At 42.3% G+C, this 13,769-nt stretch overlaps 1 protein-coding gene across 8 annotated transcripts in view; it reads left to right on the forward strand.

Moving 5' to 3' along the window:
- The window catches only part of NEDD4L (NEDD4 like E3 ubiquitin protein ligase), a 384,213-nt gene that overhangs the window by 235,071 nt on the left and 135,373 nt on the right, over nt 1-13,769 (forward strand). For all 8 annotated transcript variants that reach the window (XM_060029135.1, XM_060029129.1, XM_060029131.1 and 5 more), the window contains 2 exons: nt 2,593-2,631; nt 5,338-5,391. Coding sequence is in view for 6 of the 8 variants with exons in the window: in XM_060029129.1 (XP_059885112.1) it covers nt 2,593-2,631; nt 5,338-5,391 (93 nt within the window). In the remaining 2 variants the exon portion in view is untranslated. The remainder of the gene's footprint in view (nt 1-2,592; nt 2,632-5,337; nt 5,392-13,769) is intronic.

Raw genomic sequence — 13,769 nt, forward strand, 5'->3', positions numbered from 1 at the left:
ACCGGTTTTGGCTTTTAGTTAAATGACTATAAAAAAGTATTAAAATATGCATTATTACAAGTAGAATTTTTTTTCCCTGCAAAGAATAAAGCAAAACAAGGACTTGTTCTTGTTGGCTTGTTAGTTTATGAAAAGAAATTTAAAGCAATTTAAAATACATTTAATGAAATGGAGTGGCTTGTGGATTTGGTAGGCACAAAGGGAATGGTTTAACTTAAAACAGGTATTACCAAAGGAAGCAAAATACTTGCTTAACTACACAAAAACAAATAAAAAATATTAACAATAAAACTACACATTTGTGTGTGTGTATGTTTCACTTTTCTAAATTTTACAGCTATGATTTCATTAAAGATTTGTTTCCATAATTATACCTTAATTCATCTGTCTCCATATTTTTATATACATCTATAAAATATACTAAAACATATATCCATATTATCTCTTAACTCATCTATCTCCATGTTTTTATACACATCTATAAAATATATTAGAACATAGATTTATATCCATAATTATATCTTAATTCATCTATCTCCATGCTTCTGTATATCTATCTATAAAATATATTAAAACATATTTACTCCATATTTGGAGCATTTATTGAAGATGCATGTTTTCTATCAGAAGTACTGTTCTTATCTGTGCTTCAGTATTACTTACAGCTTCCTATTATTTTTCCCTCCCCACCTTTGTGGGGTAAACAGTTTTAACACTCTGTGTGATAAGCAGTTCCTGGAGAGCGTGATGGCTTTTAAAAAATGGTAATTCTCCTGCCATCGTGCAGACGACGCCAGGGGTCTGCGGCCAGGTCATTTTCTGTAAGGAAGACACAGCAGTCTAGCGTGTCTTCCACCTGGCATTCCGACTGGCACTGAAAATCAGTTTAGCGAACAGGAGCCGGTATTTTGATGAGTGGGGAGGATTCCTGTGAAGGACGGAGGCCATTGTTCCCTGTTGGGCGCTGCCGCTGGTTGAGTTTCCAGCGGGGCGGGAGGCCCGCCTTGCAGGGAAGGCAGTCGGGGACCTGATTGCCTGCCAGACACGGAGGGAGCAGAGAACCAAAGCCACCAAAGCCACCACAGCCGGCGATCGGGGATACTGAAATGTGTTTCCTTCCGAGGGGAGGTCCTCCTCCCTCCGCTCCGCGGTAGAGGGTGTCGCTCCGTAGCCGGGGCTGCGCTGTCTGCCTCATTCGGCAGCCAGCCTCCTGGTTAGTATTTCTGTGCTGCGCCCGGGGTTTAAGAACTGTTTTCATCGTCCTCTCCTCGTGGCCGGGTGCCTGGTCCTTCATGCGTGTTGTGGTCTCACCTGTGTGTTTCCTTCCCTCACCTGTCCTTTGCCTCTCCCCCTCTGCATTTCCCTGAAGCTGGGCTCCGGACCGGCTGCAGCCCGTGGCGGACCTGGGCCTGCTCCCACCTCTCCTCCGTCCTCCCCCCAGCCCTCTCACTCGTTACCATCCCCTGCTCGATTCACAGCTAGAAGTGTGAAACCCCTTGATTTAGGGTTAAACGCCCCGTTGAGTTGTGGGTGGGGAAATTGCTGATTTTTTTTTTTCTTTAATGCCAGTTCAGTGTTTTACAAATTCAGTTTATTTTTTTATGGTGCTTTGTGTGGCTTTTCTTTTGCTGCTGCTTCCTGCACTAGTTTTTAAAGGAAATAGATTGATAAAGACAAATAGCATTCTACGTTTAAAATATCTGTAGTGCTTGGTGAGGTGGTGATTTTTCAGTCTCAAATTTTTACATAGAATTTTTGAGAGACGTGTTTATTGCAGAGTGTGATGCATGTCCAAATGCACAAACACATGTGTAAATGTATTCTCCCATAGTATGTTTCATCTTAGTTTCGAAGGCTGTTTTGGTAGTCCATCTTTTATCCAAGCTGAGGACAAAAGTATCTCCATGTCCTTGTGAGATGTATATTTATATGGATTGATGTGGACATGGGTGGATGGATGGGTGTGGATGGGTAGAGAGGAGGATTGGAGGATAGGTAGATGAATATTTTTAAACCTGGTTATTTGGGGGGAAAAGAGTTCACTTTTGGTTTATAACTGGCAGAGTTTTTTCATGTTATATAATCTGATCATCAGTATTGTTCTTTATAAAATAGTCTTCAGATTTCAGTTTTTGTATAAATAGTGAACACTGTCACCCTCCTGCCACCTGCTTCTTTGCTCTCCAAGACAGATTTGTAGCAGGTTGAGGGAAATAAGCAAAGGTCATTTCCTTCTTGATAGAATCATCATATCAGTGTTAATTTCTTGAAGAATATCTTTGTTTTCACGATGATGGCTCTTTGTTAGGTCCCTGACATTATTCCTTCTGGTTGATAGCATGACATTTATGGTTTCTTACCTGTGAATCATCTGTTTCATAAATACATCCCATCCCCATCTAGTTTGATTGATAGAATAGTCTCAGATAATTGACTAAATGCTTCCTCTATTGCCATTTTGAAAATCTCTTAGCTGTGTTTTTAGTGGGGGAGAAAGAAAAAGTTTAAGCAACTGTGTGGACTGCACTGTACTAGTAACTGTTAATGTTTCAAAAGACTGTAAAATAAATTACAAGATGATTTCTCTTCCAGACGCTGAACCCAAAGTGGAATGAAGAATTTTATTTTAGAGTAAGTTTTTCTTTTTTGGGGGGGGGTAATAATTGTTATTGATAACTAGATTGATCTATTATCACAACAGACTCACATTGAGTGACATCTGTTAAATTTTTATTATGAAATTCCTTTTAAGAGGAGAAATGGTTGGGTAGCTTCCTAATGTGCCCCAAATTTTCAGAGACTGTGACTAGTGGTAACAAAATCTGGACTTGTTTCATTTTGGGATGTTTGAGGGAAACAAAAAGAAAGTCATCCAAATACCATATTTTAGCTTTTCTATGCAAGTTTTTCTTTAAAAAAAAATAAGGTAAAATATAATTAAAACAAGAGCTTATTTATTTCTATGAGACACGAACCCAGTAGAAGCGACATGATTAAAAAGAAGCCTAAAGGTTGCCAATCATGTTCCAATTAGGAAAGAAAATTTTTACAATTCAAAGATTCAGTGTGAGTTTGTGTGTAATATAAAACTACTTCTGGAGTTTAAATATCACCAAATTAGGTAGATTTCCTCAACCTTTTATATTTAATATCTAGAAGAGCTATGTGTAGAGAGACTGAATTCTGTGAATTAATGGAGACTGTACTATTCAGTGAATTTTTGCAGTTGCTTTTTTTTTGTACTGAAATTTTGAAAATATTAAGCTGCTCAGGTATTTAATGGAAAAGAGGGTTTTTTCCTCTTCAGGATGAATTAATTTTTTTTTTTTTTTTTTTTTTTTTTTTGCGGTACGCGGGCCTCTCACTGCTGTGGCCTCTCCCGTTGCAGAGCACAGGCTCCGGACGCGCAGGCTCCGGATGCGCAGGCTCAGCGGCCACGGCCCACGGGCCCAGCGGCATGTGGGACCCTCCCAGACCGGGGCACGAACCCATGTCCCCTGCATTGGCAGGCGGACTCTCAACCACCGCGCCACCAGGGAAGCCCAGGATGAATTAATTTTTATCATCTGTATAGTTGTGATATTAAAAACTACTCTACTTCCAGAAATGCTCTAAATAAGATCTTCTGATTCGTGTAGCTTTCCAAAGAACAATATTACCATTAGACTCGTTATAATTGGTCCTGATTTCTTCCTTTCAATCACAATGGTGTCTTATGTGCTCCGAACTTAGATCGCCATATACGACATCTGTTTTCTATTATGTTCAGAGCTAAAATATGGCATGGATATTTTAATGCTTGGTGAGATCCTATGTGTAGCCTCTACCAGATGTATTTTAAATTACTTCATGAAGGACTGAAAAAGTAATGGGGGCAGATAGATATTATTGGCCCGTAGCTAACTCTCAGATACAGCTTTCCACTTGTAATACTCCAAATTACTTAGACTTCTTTCAGTTTAACACCTTGGCCACATTTCTGTAAATTTTAGTACATCCAAGGTTTTTTTCAACTTATATAAGCTCTAAATATATGTAAACTCTATTTTTGGGGGGGGGGCATTTAAAAAAACATTTTTGTTGTATTCATTGCACAAATCTTTATTGAGTGCTTACTGTATGCCGGCTTCTGCAACAGCCTGTGGATGTACTGGTCAGCAGTACAACCCTTCACTGAGCTTTCAAACAGACACTAAGCCCCCTGCCCACCTGCCTGCTCCATCACTAGGCTAAGAGCAAGCCAAGGGGTCAGAAGCACAAGTCGTGTTCTCTGTACCATCAAATGTTATTTCATTCCCTTCTCCCTCCCTCTACGTAGTGATGGTGGACCTGGGTCCTACCACTTACATCCTTTCCAACCCTGGAGATGGCCCCCCCCAAGGACTCGCACTCCCCACAGGCTCCTTGTCTCTCACTAGGAGAGAGGAATCCTCACTTGGTAAGGTTGTGTTCCAGGATTTACGTACAATGATAGAAATGAGAACACTTCCCACCATGTCCCACACATGGTTGGTCCTTAACTAAGTGACATTGAACACTTGAGTCCGAAGGATGATTTCTGCCATTTCAGTGAGGTTTGGGTAAAGAGACAGAAAGAAGCAAAAAGACATCGAAAGCCCAGTATCTCTGACATTGACCCCACAGTTGCTGGAAGAGGGGCCATCTTTTATTTCTTTGTCTCTCTAATGGCTCGAACCATGGGCTCTGGAGACTCGCAGGCCAGACCTGGTGGGGTTCCTGGTTGCCCTGCATAACCAGCTCCTGGGCAAGTTACTTTCCCCTGCTGGGCTCAGCTCCTCATTTGTAAAATTGGGGTGACAGTTATACATCATAGGGCTGCTTTGAGATAAACGAGATCATGTGGTTTTGATATTTAATAAAGGAGATAGTGCCTAAAAAGTACTCGTACAATGGTAAAGAGCCACTTTTTACTATTTTCTTCATTATTTTTTATCATTGCTTTTATTATTAGGCCTAAGAAATTTCCTCAGGCGTAGACCTTTGCGAGGATGTAGCCTTTGGTGTACAGGCACGAGGATGCCTTTTTAGGGGAGATTTAGCAACTGTTAAAAACTACTTAGAATTATCCTTTCTTATGTTAGAAAAGCAGCTTAAAATTAAGCGTTCTATTCTTCTGATATGTCTAAATATTAGACATAGAATAATAATAGAAATCAATAATAGAAAACTTGATTTAGTTGATGAAAGAGCAGGTTAATTGTTTATATTACACAATTTATTTGGGTGTGTTATAAAGCATTTTATTCTTTCAGTCTCTTATTTCATTCCTTGAATTATTTCTGCCCATTTAAAAAATATTATTTCTGTCCCTCATAGGTAAACCCATCTAATCACAGACTCTTGTTTGAAGTATTTGATGAAAACAGACTGGTAAGTGGGTCCCAATTTTTAATTTTTGCTTCATTTTTTCAAAACCTGAATTTTTAGAGCAGCATCTTTTAAAAACCTGTATTTATGTTGTACTTCTGCCAGTATACATGTCCCTCAATAAGACCATTTTTGTCCCATTACTAGTTCAATGTTCATAATTCAAACATTTTTACATGGGTAGGACAATTAATTTGTGTATGTGTATGTTTGTATCGTAGTTAATATTTGTGAAAGTCACACTGGTGATTTATCAAACCATGTATTTATGCTCTTCTTCTGGGGATACAAACGATAGGCAAATCTGTCGCCACCATTACTCACGTAAATGAACCTTTCAGGGTTTTTATGTATAAGCCAGACCATGTGACTGTGACATGTTCAGTAATGAATCTCTCTGGGAAAACAAAACTCTAATTAACAGTATATAGCAAAAAGTGAATCTATATTTAGGAGGTACAATTAAGCTGTTTTTTAAAAGTGGGACTTTCTCGAGGGAAATTCATAGATAGTAACTTCAAAGAACCAGAAATATGCCTGAGGCATAAAACTGGTACATACATTTTATATAGATTGATAGGTAAGTAGGTATACCTGTGTGTACGTATGTAACTGATAGAACTTACATTTCATTTTAGAAATGGAGTTTCAGAAGCAAATCTGGCTTAAAGCACTTTGCCGGATTTAACTCCCTAGAATGTATACATCAGATACCTATGAGCCAAGCGTTCCAACTATGAAAATGAATATTATTATGATATGTATAACGTTTTAAGGTGCTCTCAGAAGTGGTATTATAACTCAGTGGAGTCAGTCATACTCAGATTTGCTTTCCCTGAAACTTATGTACGGTCGTCCCTCAGTATCCATGGGGGGATTGGTTCCAGGACCCCTGCAGATACCAAAATCCAAGGGTGCGGAAGTCTCTAATATAAAATGGCGAAATATTTGCATGTAACCTAAACGCATTCTCCTGTATACTTGAAATTTATCTCTAGATTACTTACGATACGCAATACAATGTAAATGCTATGTAAATAGTTGCCTGTATGAGGCAAATTCAAGTTTTGCTTTTTGGAACTTGCTGGAATTTTTTTCCCCTGAATATTTTTGATTCGAGTTGGTTGAATACATGAATGCGGAACCCGCAGATACGGAGGGTCCAACCGTATATTATTTGCTTCAAAGAAATGTTCTTATGGACCCTTCTTTCTGCAGAATTCAACTGAAACTTACAAGTTTTTGAATAGCTTGAGTTTAATAGAATATTTGGTCTGGAGGAGCCTTATAATGTTAACTCATTTAATTCTCTGTCCTTGCAAATGAAGAAAGAGAACTGAGGTCTAGAGCCCTCATGTAGTTATGTAACTGCTGGTCTCCGAAGTCTCAGGCCAGTGGTGGTGACTAGCCAGGCCTTTAACCCTTTGGGAATTTGGGAGTATATTTGATCTCCTATGCCTTGTGTTACTCTCCAAATTAGAAAGCCAACAGATGCTGGCCCACCATCCTGATAGCTTTTCTAGTAAAATATATGGATTCTCGGTGGTTGCATTGAACTGGACATTTTGTACCTTAGGTGATACTTAGTAGTACTGAGTAGCTAAAATCACTTTTGCTTTGTGTATGCAGTTATTTTCTTGTTAAATCGAATGAGAAATTCTGCTTGAGGGTGCAGTTCTTAGCACTCCATCTTTCATCCAGCAAACACTGAATTCAGCAATGTTCAGCAGAGTAACAGTAAGTCCCTGGAGACGTAGATGCAGCCACAAGACTAATCCTTACTCTCTCATTTATTGAGCATAATAACACTTCAAGGTGAAGAAATGGTCAACTTTGAGGAAAAACTGCCTCTTGTCAGATGGGCTTTAACTCATTATTTTTCTTCTATTAAAGGAAATTCACTGTAAAAAATTTTGTTTTCCAATATCTAAAAGAATGACTGTTGTTGAGATGACCTTGCCGTGAGCCCTAAACTATACTTCCAAGCCCAAAAGGGCTTTGAATCTATGCAGAGCTCTAAGAAATCCCATTTGAATACAAACTTTATCTGAAAAATGGTGTTTTATGTACCTAGCTTTGCCCCAGGCCATCTGCAGTGTTGTTACTATGAAGTGAATGCTGCTGGCAGTGGTTTTTTCTTTGTTGGCTCTTAACCCAGCTAAGACTATCCGTGACCGTAGTTGACTGTAGTGGTGCTAAGGCGGTTTTCGCATTAAACAAACTGGCTTCCACTTCTCTCATAGAGATCATTTTTGGCATTTAAAACACATGCCTTTAGAAAACAGATTTGGATGTATGTAAACACAGGTTAATGCTCCACACCCTGGACTCCAGAGCTGTTGACACAGTCATGCTTTGCGGATTTTAAAATAAACTTTTTGTCACTCTTTGCAGCTTGGTGTTCCACCCCCCACCCCCTATTTTTTACTCCCTCCTAAATAAACCTCTTTGTTAAATAACTGATGTTTCTGGATCATGGAAAAGAGTATGTTTAAAACACACAGAATATAGTCCAAGTTAGCTACAAATCCGATGACAGCTTTTTGAACGTGGACTTTCACTTTTATTGCTTAGGTCCTTTTTGGCCCTTCAAAAACAGCAAGATTCTATGTTTGTATCCCAACTGGGGTGATAATGCTGACTTCTTACCGGAAAACAGTCAGCTCCAGGCAGCCTTTCTTCTGCATGGTATTTAAGTTAATTTATTACCGAAACCACATGCCCACCCTTCTTCAACTTTCCTTTCCCTTTCTTTCGGGGGGGGGGGGTGCGGTGGTGGCACAAGGGTGGTTGTTTTTTCTCCTGTCTGGCATAGGGGAGAGAATGTTTTCTCCAGCTGAGCTCCTTTCCTCTGGTACCGCCATGTCTGAGAATCATATTACGTATGAGATTGCGTCTCCCCCCCCCCCCATTTTTTAAATGAAAAATGTTGTAGTAGCCAGAGGCAGACCTTAACGGGCAGTGTTGTAAGTTGTACCCCCCTCCATTTAGCTGTTTTGTTACTTGTAGATCATGGTCTAATTATTTCGTGTTAAAGGGACACTCATCCTGTGGGGCGTGTGATCGTATTTATAGTACATTTTGTTAGTCTGCATTCCATCATGGTAGTGTGATGACATCAGAAATAACAGGGGAACATCACATCCGATTGCTCGTGAAAGAGCCTTCCAGCGGCCATGGCATTTTTGCTTGTCGTTATCTGGTTCGGTGGGGAAGTGGGCGGATATACTGCGTGTGCTTCTGTGTTGGATGCCAGGTTTCTCTCACATTGGTTAGAGAGAGTCGCGGTGCCCTGCTTGGTTCGGAAAGAACTGTCCGGTGAGCGCCGTGCGGTTAGATTTATAGCAGCATGGCTTGGAGTGTGTTTGCTGCCTTAGTCAGCTGTGAGAGCTCCCTGCTGGGGCCACTCCTGTCTGATGGAAAAGCAGCAGCTGGGAAGGTGCTGTTTCAGGCTCTTGCTGTTTAAAAAAAAAAAAAAAAATTGAGAGCGAGAGGGGGGAAAACTCCACTAAGTCCACAAGCTGGCATTGGAGGGGGAGACCGCAGTCATGTGGTTCTGGCCATCCTACCCTCTGTCACAGTGTGGATGAGAGCTTTTTGCTCTTATCCAATCATGCCTGGAATGCCGCTTGCCACTTGGGTTATTTCTGCTATCTGTCGCTCTTGGTGCTGCAGTGCTAACGGTTTGGCAGATGGGACACTTTTTCTTGGAGTTTGTGACTTTGGTTTTTGACTTCTGGCAGCACCAGGCTTCTTGTTGACGCTCGTCCTCTCCCTCCCTGGCCCTCTGGGCACCATGGCCCATCGGCTTCGGTTTCATTTTGGCTCAGGTCGCAGCAACACAGCCCCTGAATCAGAGATTCTAGACCAGGAGAGAGAAGACGACTTTTTCATGGCATTCCACACGCTCCCGCGGCGGAGCGGCCCTCACCCCTTCACCCCGAATGGAGCAGAGGACGGCGGAGGCGGCCTGCAGGGAGGCATGGGCGCGCTCAAGCGCAGCACGTCCATGTTCATCCCACAGCTCCTGAGCCCCTTCGACGCGCGGCCCACCCGGAGCTCATCCGTGCAGATCTCGCTGCAGCGCAAGGCGGCCGACGGGGCCCCGGACGGGTGCGGGCCGCCCGAGGCCCTGGACGGCGACGCGGGCTCGGTGCCTCGGGGCGGCTGTCCAGAGCCCCCGGAGCCCGGGAGTCCCGAGAGCTCCCCTCCCAGAGCGGCAAGGGTTCTGGGCCCGCAGGTCAATGGTATGTGTGGCCGCCAAGTGCCGGGCCCTGTAGCCCCCGACCGCCTCAAGGAGGCCGAGCCCTTGGCCGTCGGGGGCCGGGAGGGCGGCGGCAGGCTCCGCATCCAGCACCGCGCCTCCAGTGCAGACGTGCGACAGGTGAGGCTGACGCCCTTCGGGGCCGACGGCCAGAGCGGCCCATCGGCGCCGGAGCCCAGGCGCTGGTCCCTGCAGCATGTTCCAGATGCTTCTGGAAGTTCCGGGAAGCGGTGCTTTGTCTTCCAGTTGCAGCAGCCGCAAGCCGGCACGCCAGGGCTGGCCGGTGACTTCAACTTCGGGTTCACTGGCACCAAGGGGGACAGGTTGGTGAGGTATCCCCGCATTCGTCTGGAGAGGAGCACTTCATACCCCACGCAGCCCCGGGCCGAGCATGGGAGCCCCACGGAAGAGCGCGGACACCTGGAGACACCACCTCGGGGCCGCAGGGTGGCTCCCGAAATCCACAGGACCAACTCCGTGGAAAGGACGCCACAGGGTCAGGGCTGCACGTTTAAGATCAGGCAAGATCAAAATGCGGGGCAACAGCATTTCAGAATTCTTGTGACTCGGGGGCCAGAGGAAGCCCCTCTGAGTCCCGAGGAGAATAATGCTGCCAGCCCTGGTTCCACGGGAGCCTGCGCCTCGGTAAGTGAGCGCGCGTTTCCATGTGCCGGCCGGTTGGTAGGGACTGATTCAAACCCAGCAAGCTTATTCTCCAGTGTCATTAAAATAAACTCCATCCTCCTCCCTCCTGGGAGTTTCCCTGTTTCGGGTCAGTGTAACTTAATGTTTGGCCGGCTTCTGGGACCATGATTTGTGGTCCAGCCTTTGGTAGAGGTCCATGAAACTAATTAGCGTTTTAGCAAATATCCTCAAAGTCAAATAACTCTGTTTTGAAAAATCCAGACAACCCCTTCCCACCCCTTTCGTCCCTTCTGAATAAAAGAATTTTTTAAATGTATTACTTTTAAGTTAATCTGCAGTGCCCCAACGTGTTGACGATGGAAGTGCATTTAAAAACCGCTTGCAGATACAGCCTGTGACAACACACGCCTTTAAAAAATAATCAGTTCTAATGAAGGTGAGAGGATCTCACGCTAAACTTGTCTAGTTTCTTAATAATTGAGTGTTATGTCAAGTTGGACCAGTTCTTCCTAATGGCCTTTAGCTGTAGAGGGCCAGCCCTTGTTATATAATGTATCGTCTTTGTTTTTTTGTCCCATTAAGTAATACTGAACAAGCGTAGTCACACTCGTGGGACAGGAGGAAATGTGTTTTTGAAGCAGATTGGCTTATGGGCCAAGACAAGGCGAAACTGATTGGGGACTTGTTAATGGTCAGATTGCACAGCCCTGCAATTTAACACGGCCCACTTGAGTGTCTAAGCTGGACTGCTGTATATAGAATAGTAAGTGCCCGGTCTCCAGCTGTGGAAACGGCGCCCTGCAACAGATTTTGGCCTTTATTGCTCCTGTGTTCGTGCTGTCTCCCTTTCAGTGAAATGGAGCACGGAAAGACAGCTGCTAACTCTACCATGGCAAATGATGACTGCAGCTTTCATCGTTTGTCGTGGGATGAAAAGTTTCATCAGTTAGCTTTCTTTTACTAGTAGTCACTAGCCATTGAGTGCTTTTTTTTAAAGGACAAGCTCCTTATATTTTGAATTGGGTTTTTTCCCTTGAATTTCCTGTGATTGCTGGTTTTGAGGATACAACAATGAAATGTCTAGGAGACTTTTTGTTTGGGTTTCAGTTGCGAATGGTGACTTTCCAAAGTGGATGACTGAGTATGACTGTGGAATCGTATCGCCTTTTGTGTTGAGAAATATTTTGCACCACTTGAGTAAGTTTCATCACTGCTCCATCATTGGTTTTCACCATTTTGAAAGCGTAATCAGGAGCTAAATGCAAATATTATATTTTTCTTGGTGTTATATAACTGTTCCTTCTTCTTTTCCCTTCTATAAACCCTTTTATTATCTCTAGCCCTTCTATTAGGAAATATCTGAGCACATTGTCTTGGTCTGAACCAATACCGTTTTTATACAGTGGTACAAATTTCAATAAAATTTTGATAATAGCTTCTATCCTTCAACTCAAGAAAGTACCATCACAACAGGTGTAGGCTTCAATGGGCAGCACAGTTCCATGCTGAATTTGGACCACCTACCACATGAAGATTGACGAAATGCATTTCCTAAAGTTTTGACAACTGTTCAGTTATCAGAATTTAAATGGTTTTGCAGTTAGATGTTGAGGGCAAACACATTTATATAATTCCAGTCTCATTTGGCTTGAAGTTTCTCATGAGATTAAAAAACAAATAGAACATACCAATTTACATGCCAGGACCATTCTAACTTGCAAGGGCTATTAGAGTGGAAAATGAACTTCTTCGAATTTGGAAATGCAAGTTCTAGAATCAAGAGCTTTTCTTGGAAAGTAAGTTCCATTTGTGCACAGTAGTTTTTATTTCCGTATTTGTATTTTTGTACACTTACAGAAATTTGTAAATGGTTGGTAGGAAGCTAGTTTTCTTTAAGAGAAAACTTGTTTCTTCAAGAGGCAAAAACAAAACTTGTCTCATAACAAAACCGTCTGTTCCATTCAACACTTTGTACGTGTTTCATATGGGCAGGGGTGGTGAGTGTAGACGGCAGCTGCCACAGCCTTATTTATCTTGAGGGAAAACATTCACTTGGGCGTCTACAGTCTGGCTGCCACCAAGCTTTTTTGACGTTTCAAATATCTGCTGCTCTGTACAGAAGGGCATTTCATTACTAGTTTACGTGAAAAATCGATTACAGTGTGGTTTTTGACTGATGTCAAAAATCTTTCTCGGAGAAAACCGTTCAAGATTCTTTTTGTGAATGTGTTCATATGTCATGATCTATGCCTTAGACTTTATTACAAGGTTACCTTGTTGAGAAATTTTCTCTGTGCCTCCCAAACGTCCTGTCATGACTGTCGTGAATAAATCTAAAATGCAACGTGATTCTAAAAAATGCTGATCAGGTTCCTGGGACCCCATGTGATCACTGATTTTCTACCTGGTCTGACACCTCTGTAAAGTAGAATTGCTTTTTAGAGTTATCAGTTATAATCAGCTGTAATATTTCAGAATTCTTACAACTCATCAGTCCAGTTTGTAGCATTTTTAATGGTCATTTACGAATAATTTAGTTATTTTCTTAAATTAGTTTTTTGGGTTCCTTGGTTTGGTTATGAGCTTCTTAACTGCATGACAGTTATTTTGAGGAAGTGGGATCACTGTTTACCAGGCGTTTGTGTCCCCTTTCACCATGCTGTCATGCCGGTTTTCTAATCCCACGTTACACTGGGTCCTTGGAAAGTTTCTGGGACTATCTCAGTTTCTTGCTGATACAAAATTCATAATGTAAACAGAGTTAGAAGGGCCCACGGCGGGGGCAAAAACCACGTATTCTGACACCCACTACATACACTACAGGGAAGGAGTGTGCCTTCTTTCCTTCGTCCCAGATTCTCTGAATTTTCCTCGTGCCCTCTCCATGGACTTACACTTCCCAGAAGTAGCATGGTAGTCTTCTGTGATTAAAATTAAAATCCATTTCACTGAACGACAAGGGAATACCCAAACTATTTTTGTTTGGGGGGGAATTTTAGTTTGAATCTCTTTCAGAGAAGGTGATTTGACTATACAGAACAATTTGGAAATTAGTATTAGTTGTTGTCTCTTTTTTACCTTAAAAAATAACTCTAGGAAAATAGGTATAAACCACCCCTTTATTTAAAAGCACCACCACAACAATGTGGTGGATAAAAAAAGCTAGTATTCCTTTCATTGACCTGGCCTCTGATTGGATTCTGTAAACTTTTTCTTCTTGGCTGTCTCTCTTAATGTGGTTCTGTACGGGCACATTCCAATATTCTGGAACTTGAAATTTCAACTTAGACAGATGTTTTGGAAAGTGTAGGTGATGACATCAGTAGGTTTGTATACACACAAACACATAGGGCTTGCAGGTGACAACTCCCAACCATCACGTGAAATAGTGTTACTTTACTGTTTCCAACCAAGGTATGTGATGCTATCATTCGGTGTGATAACTCATGACAGTATCCCATTCTATCATTTT

The sequence above is a fragment of the Delphinus delphis genome, chromosome 13, assembly GCF_949987515.2.
Source record: "Delphinus delphis chromosome 13, mDelDel1.2, whole genome shotgun sequence".
Classification (NCBI taxonomy): domain Eukaryota; kingdom Metazoa; phylum Chordata; class Mammalia; order Artiodactyla; family Delphinidae; genus Delphinus; species Delphinus delphis.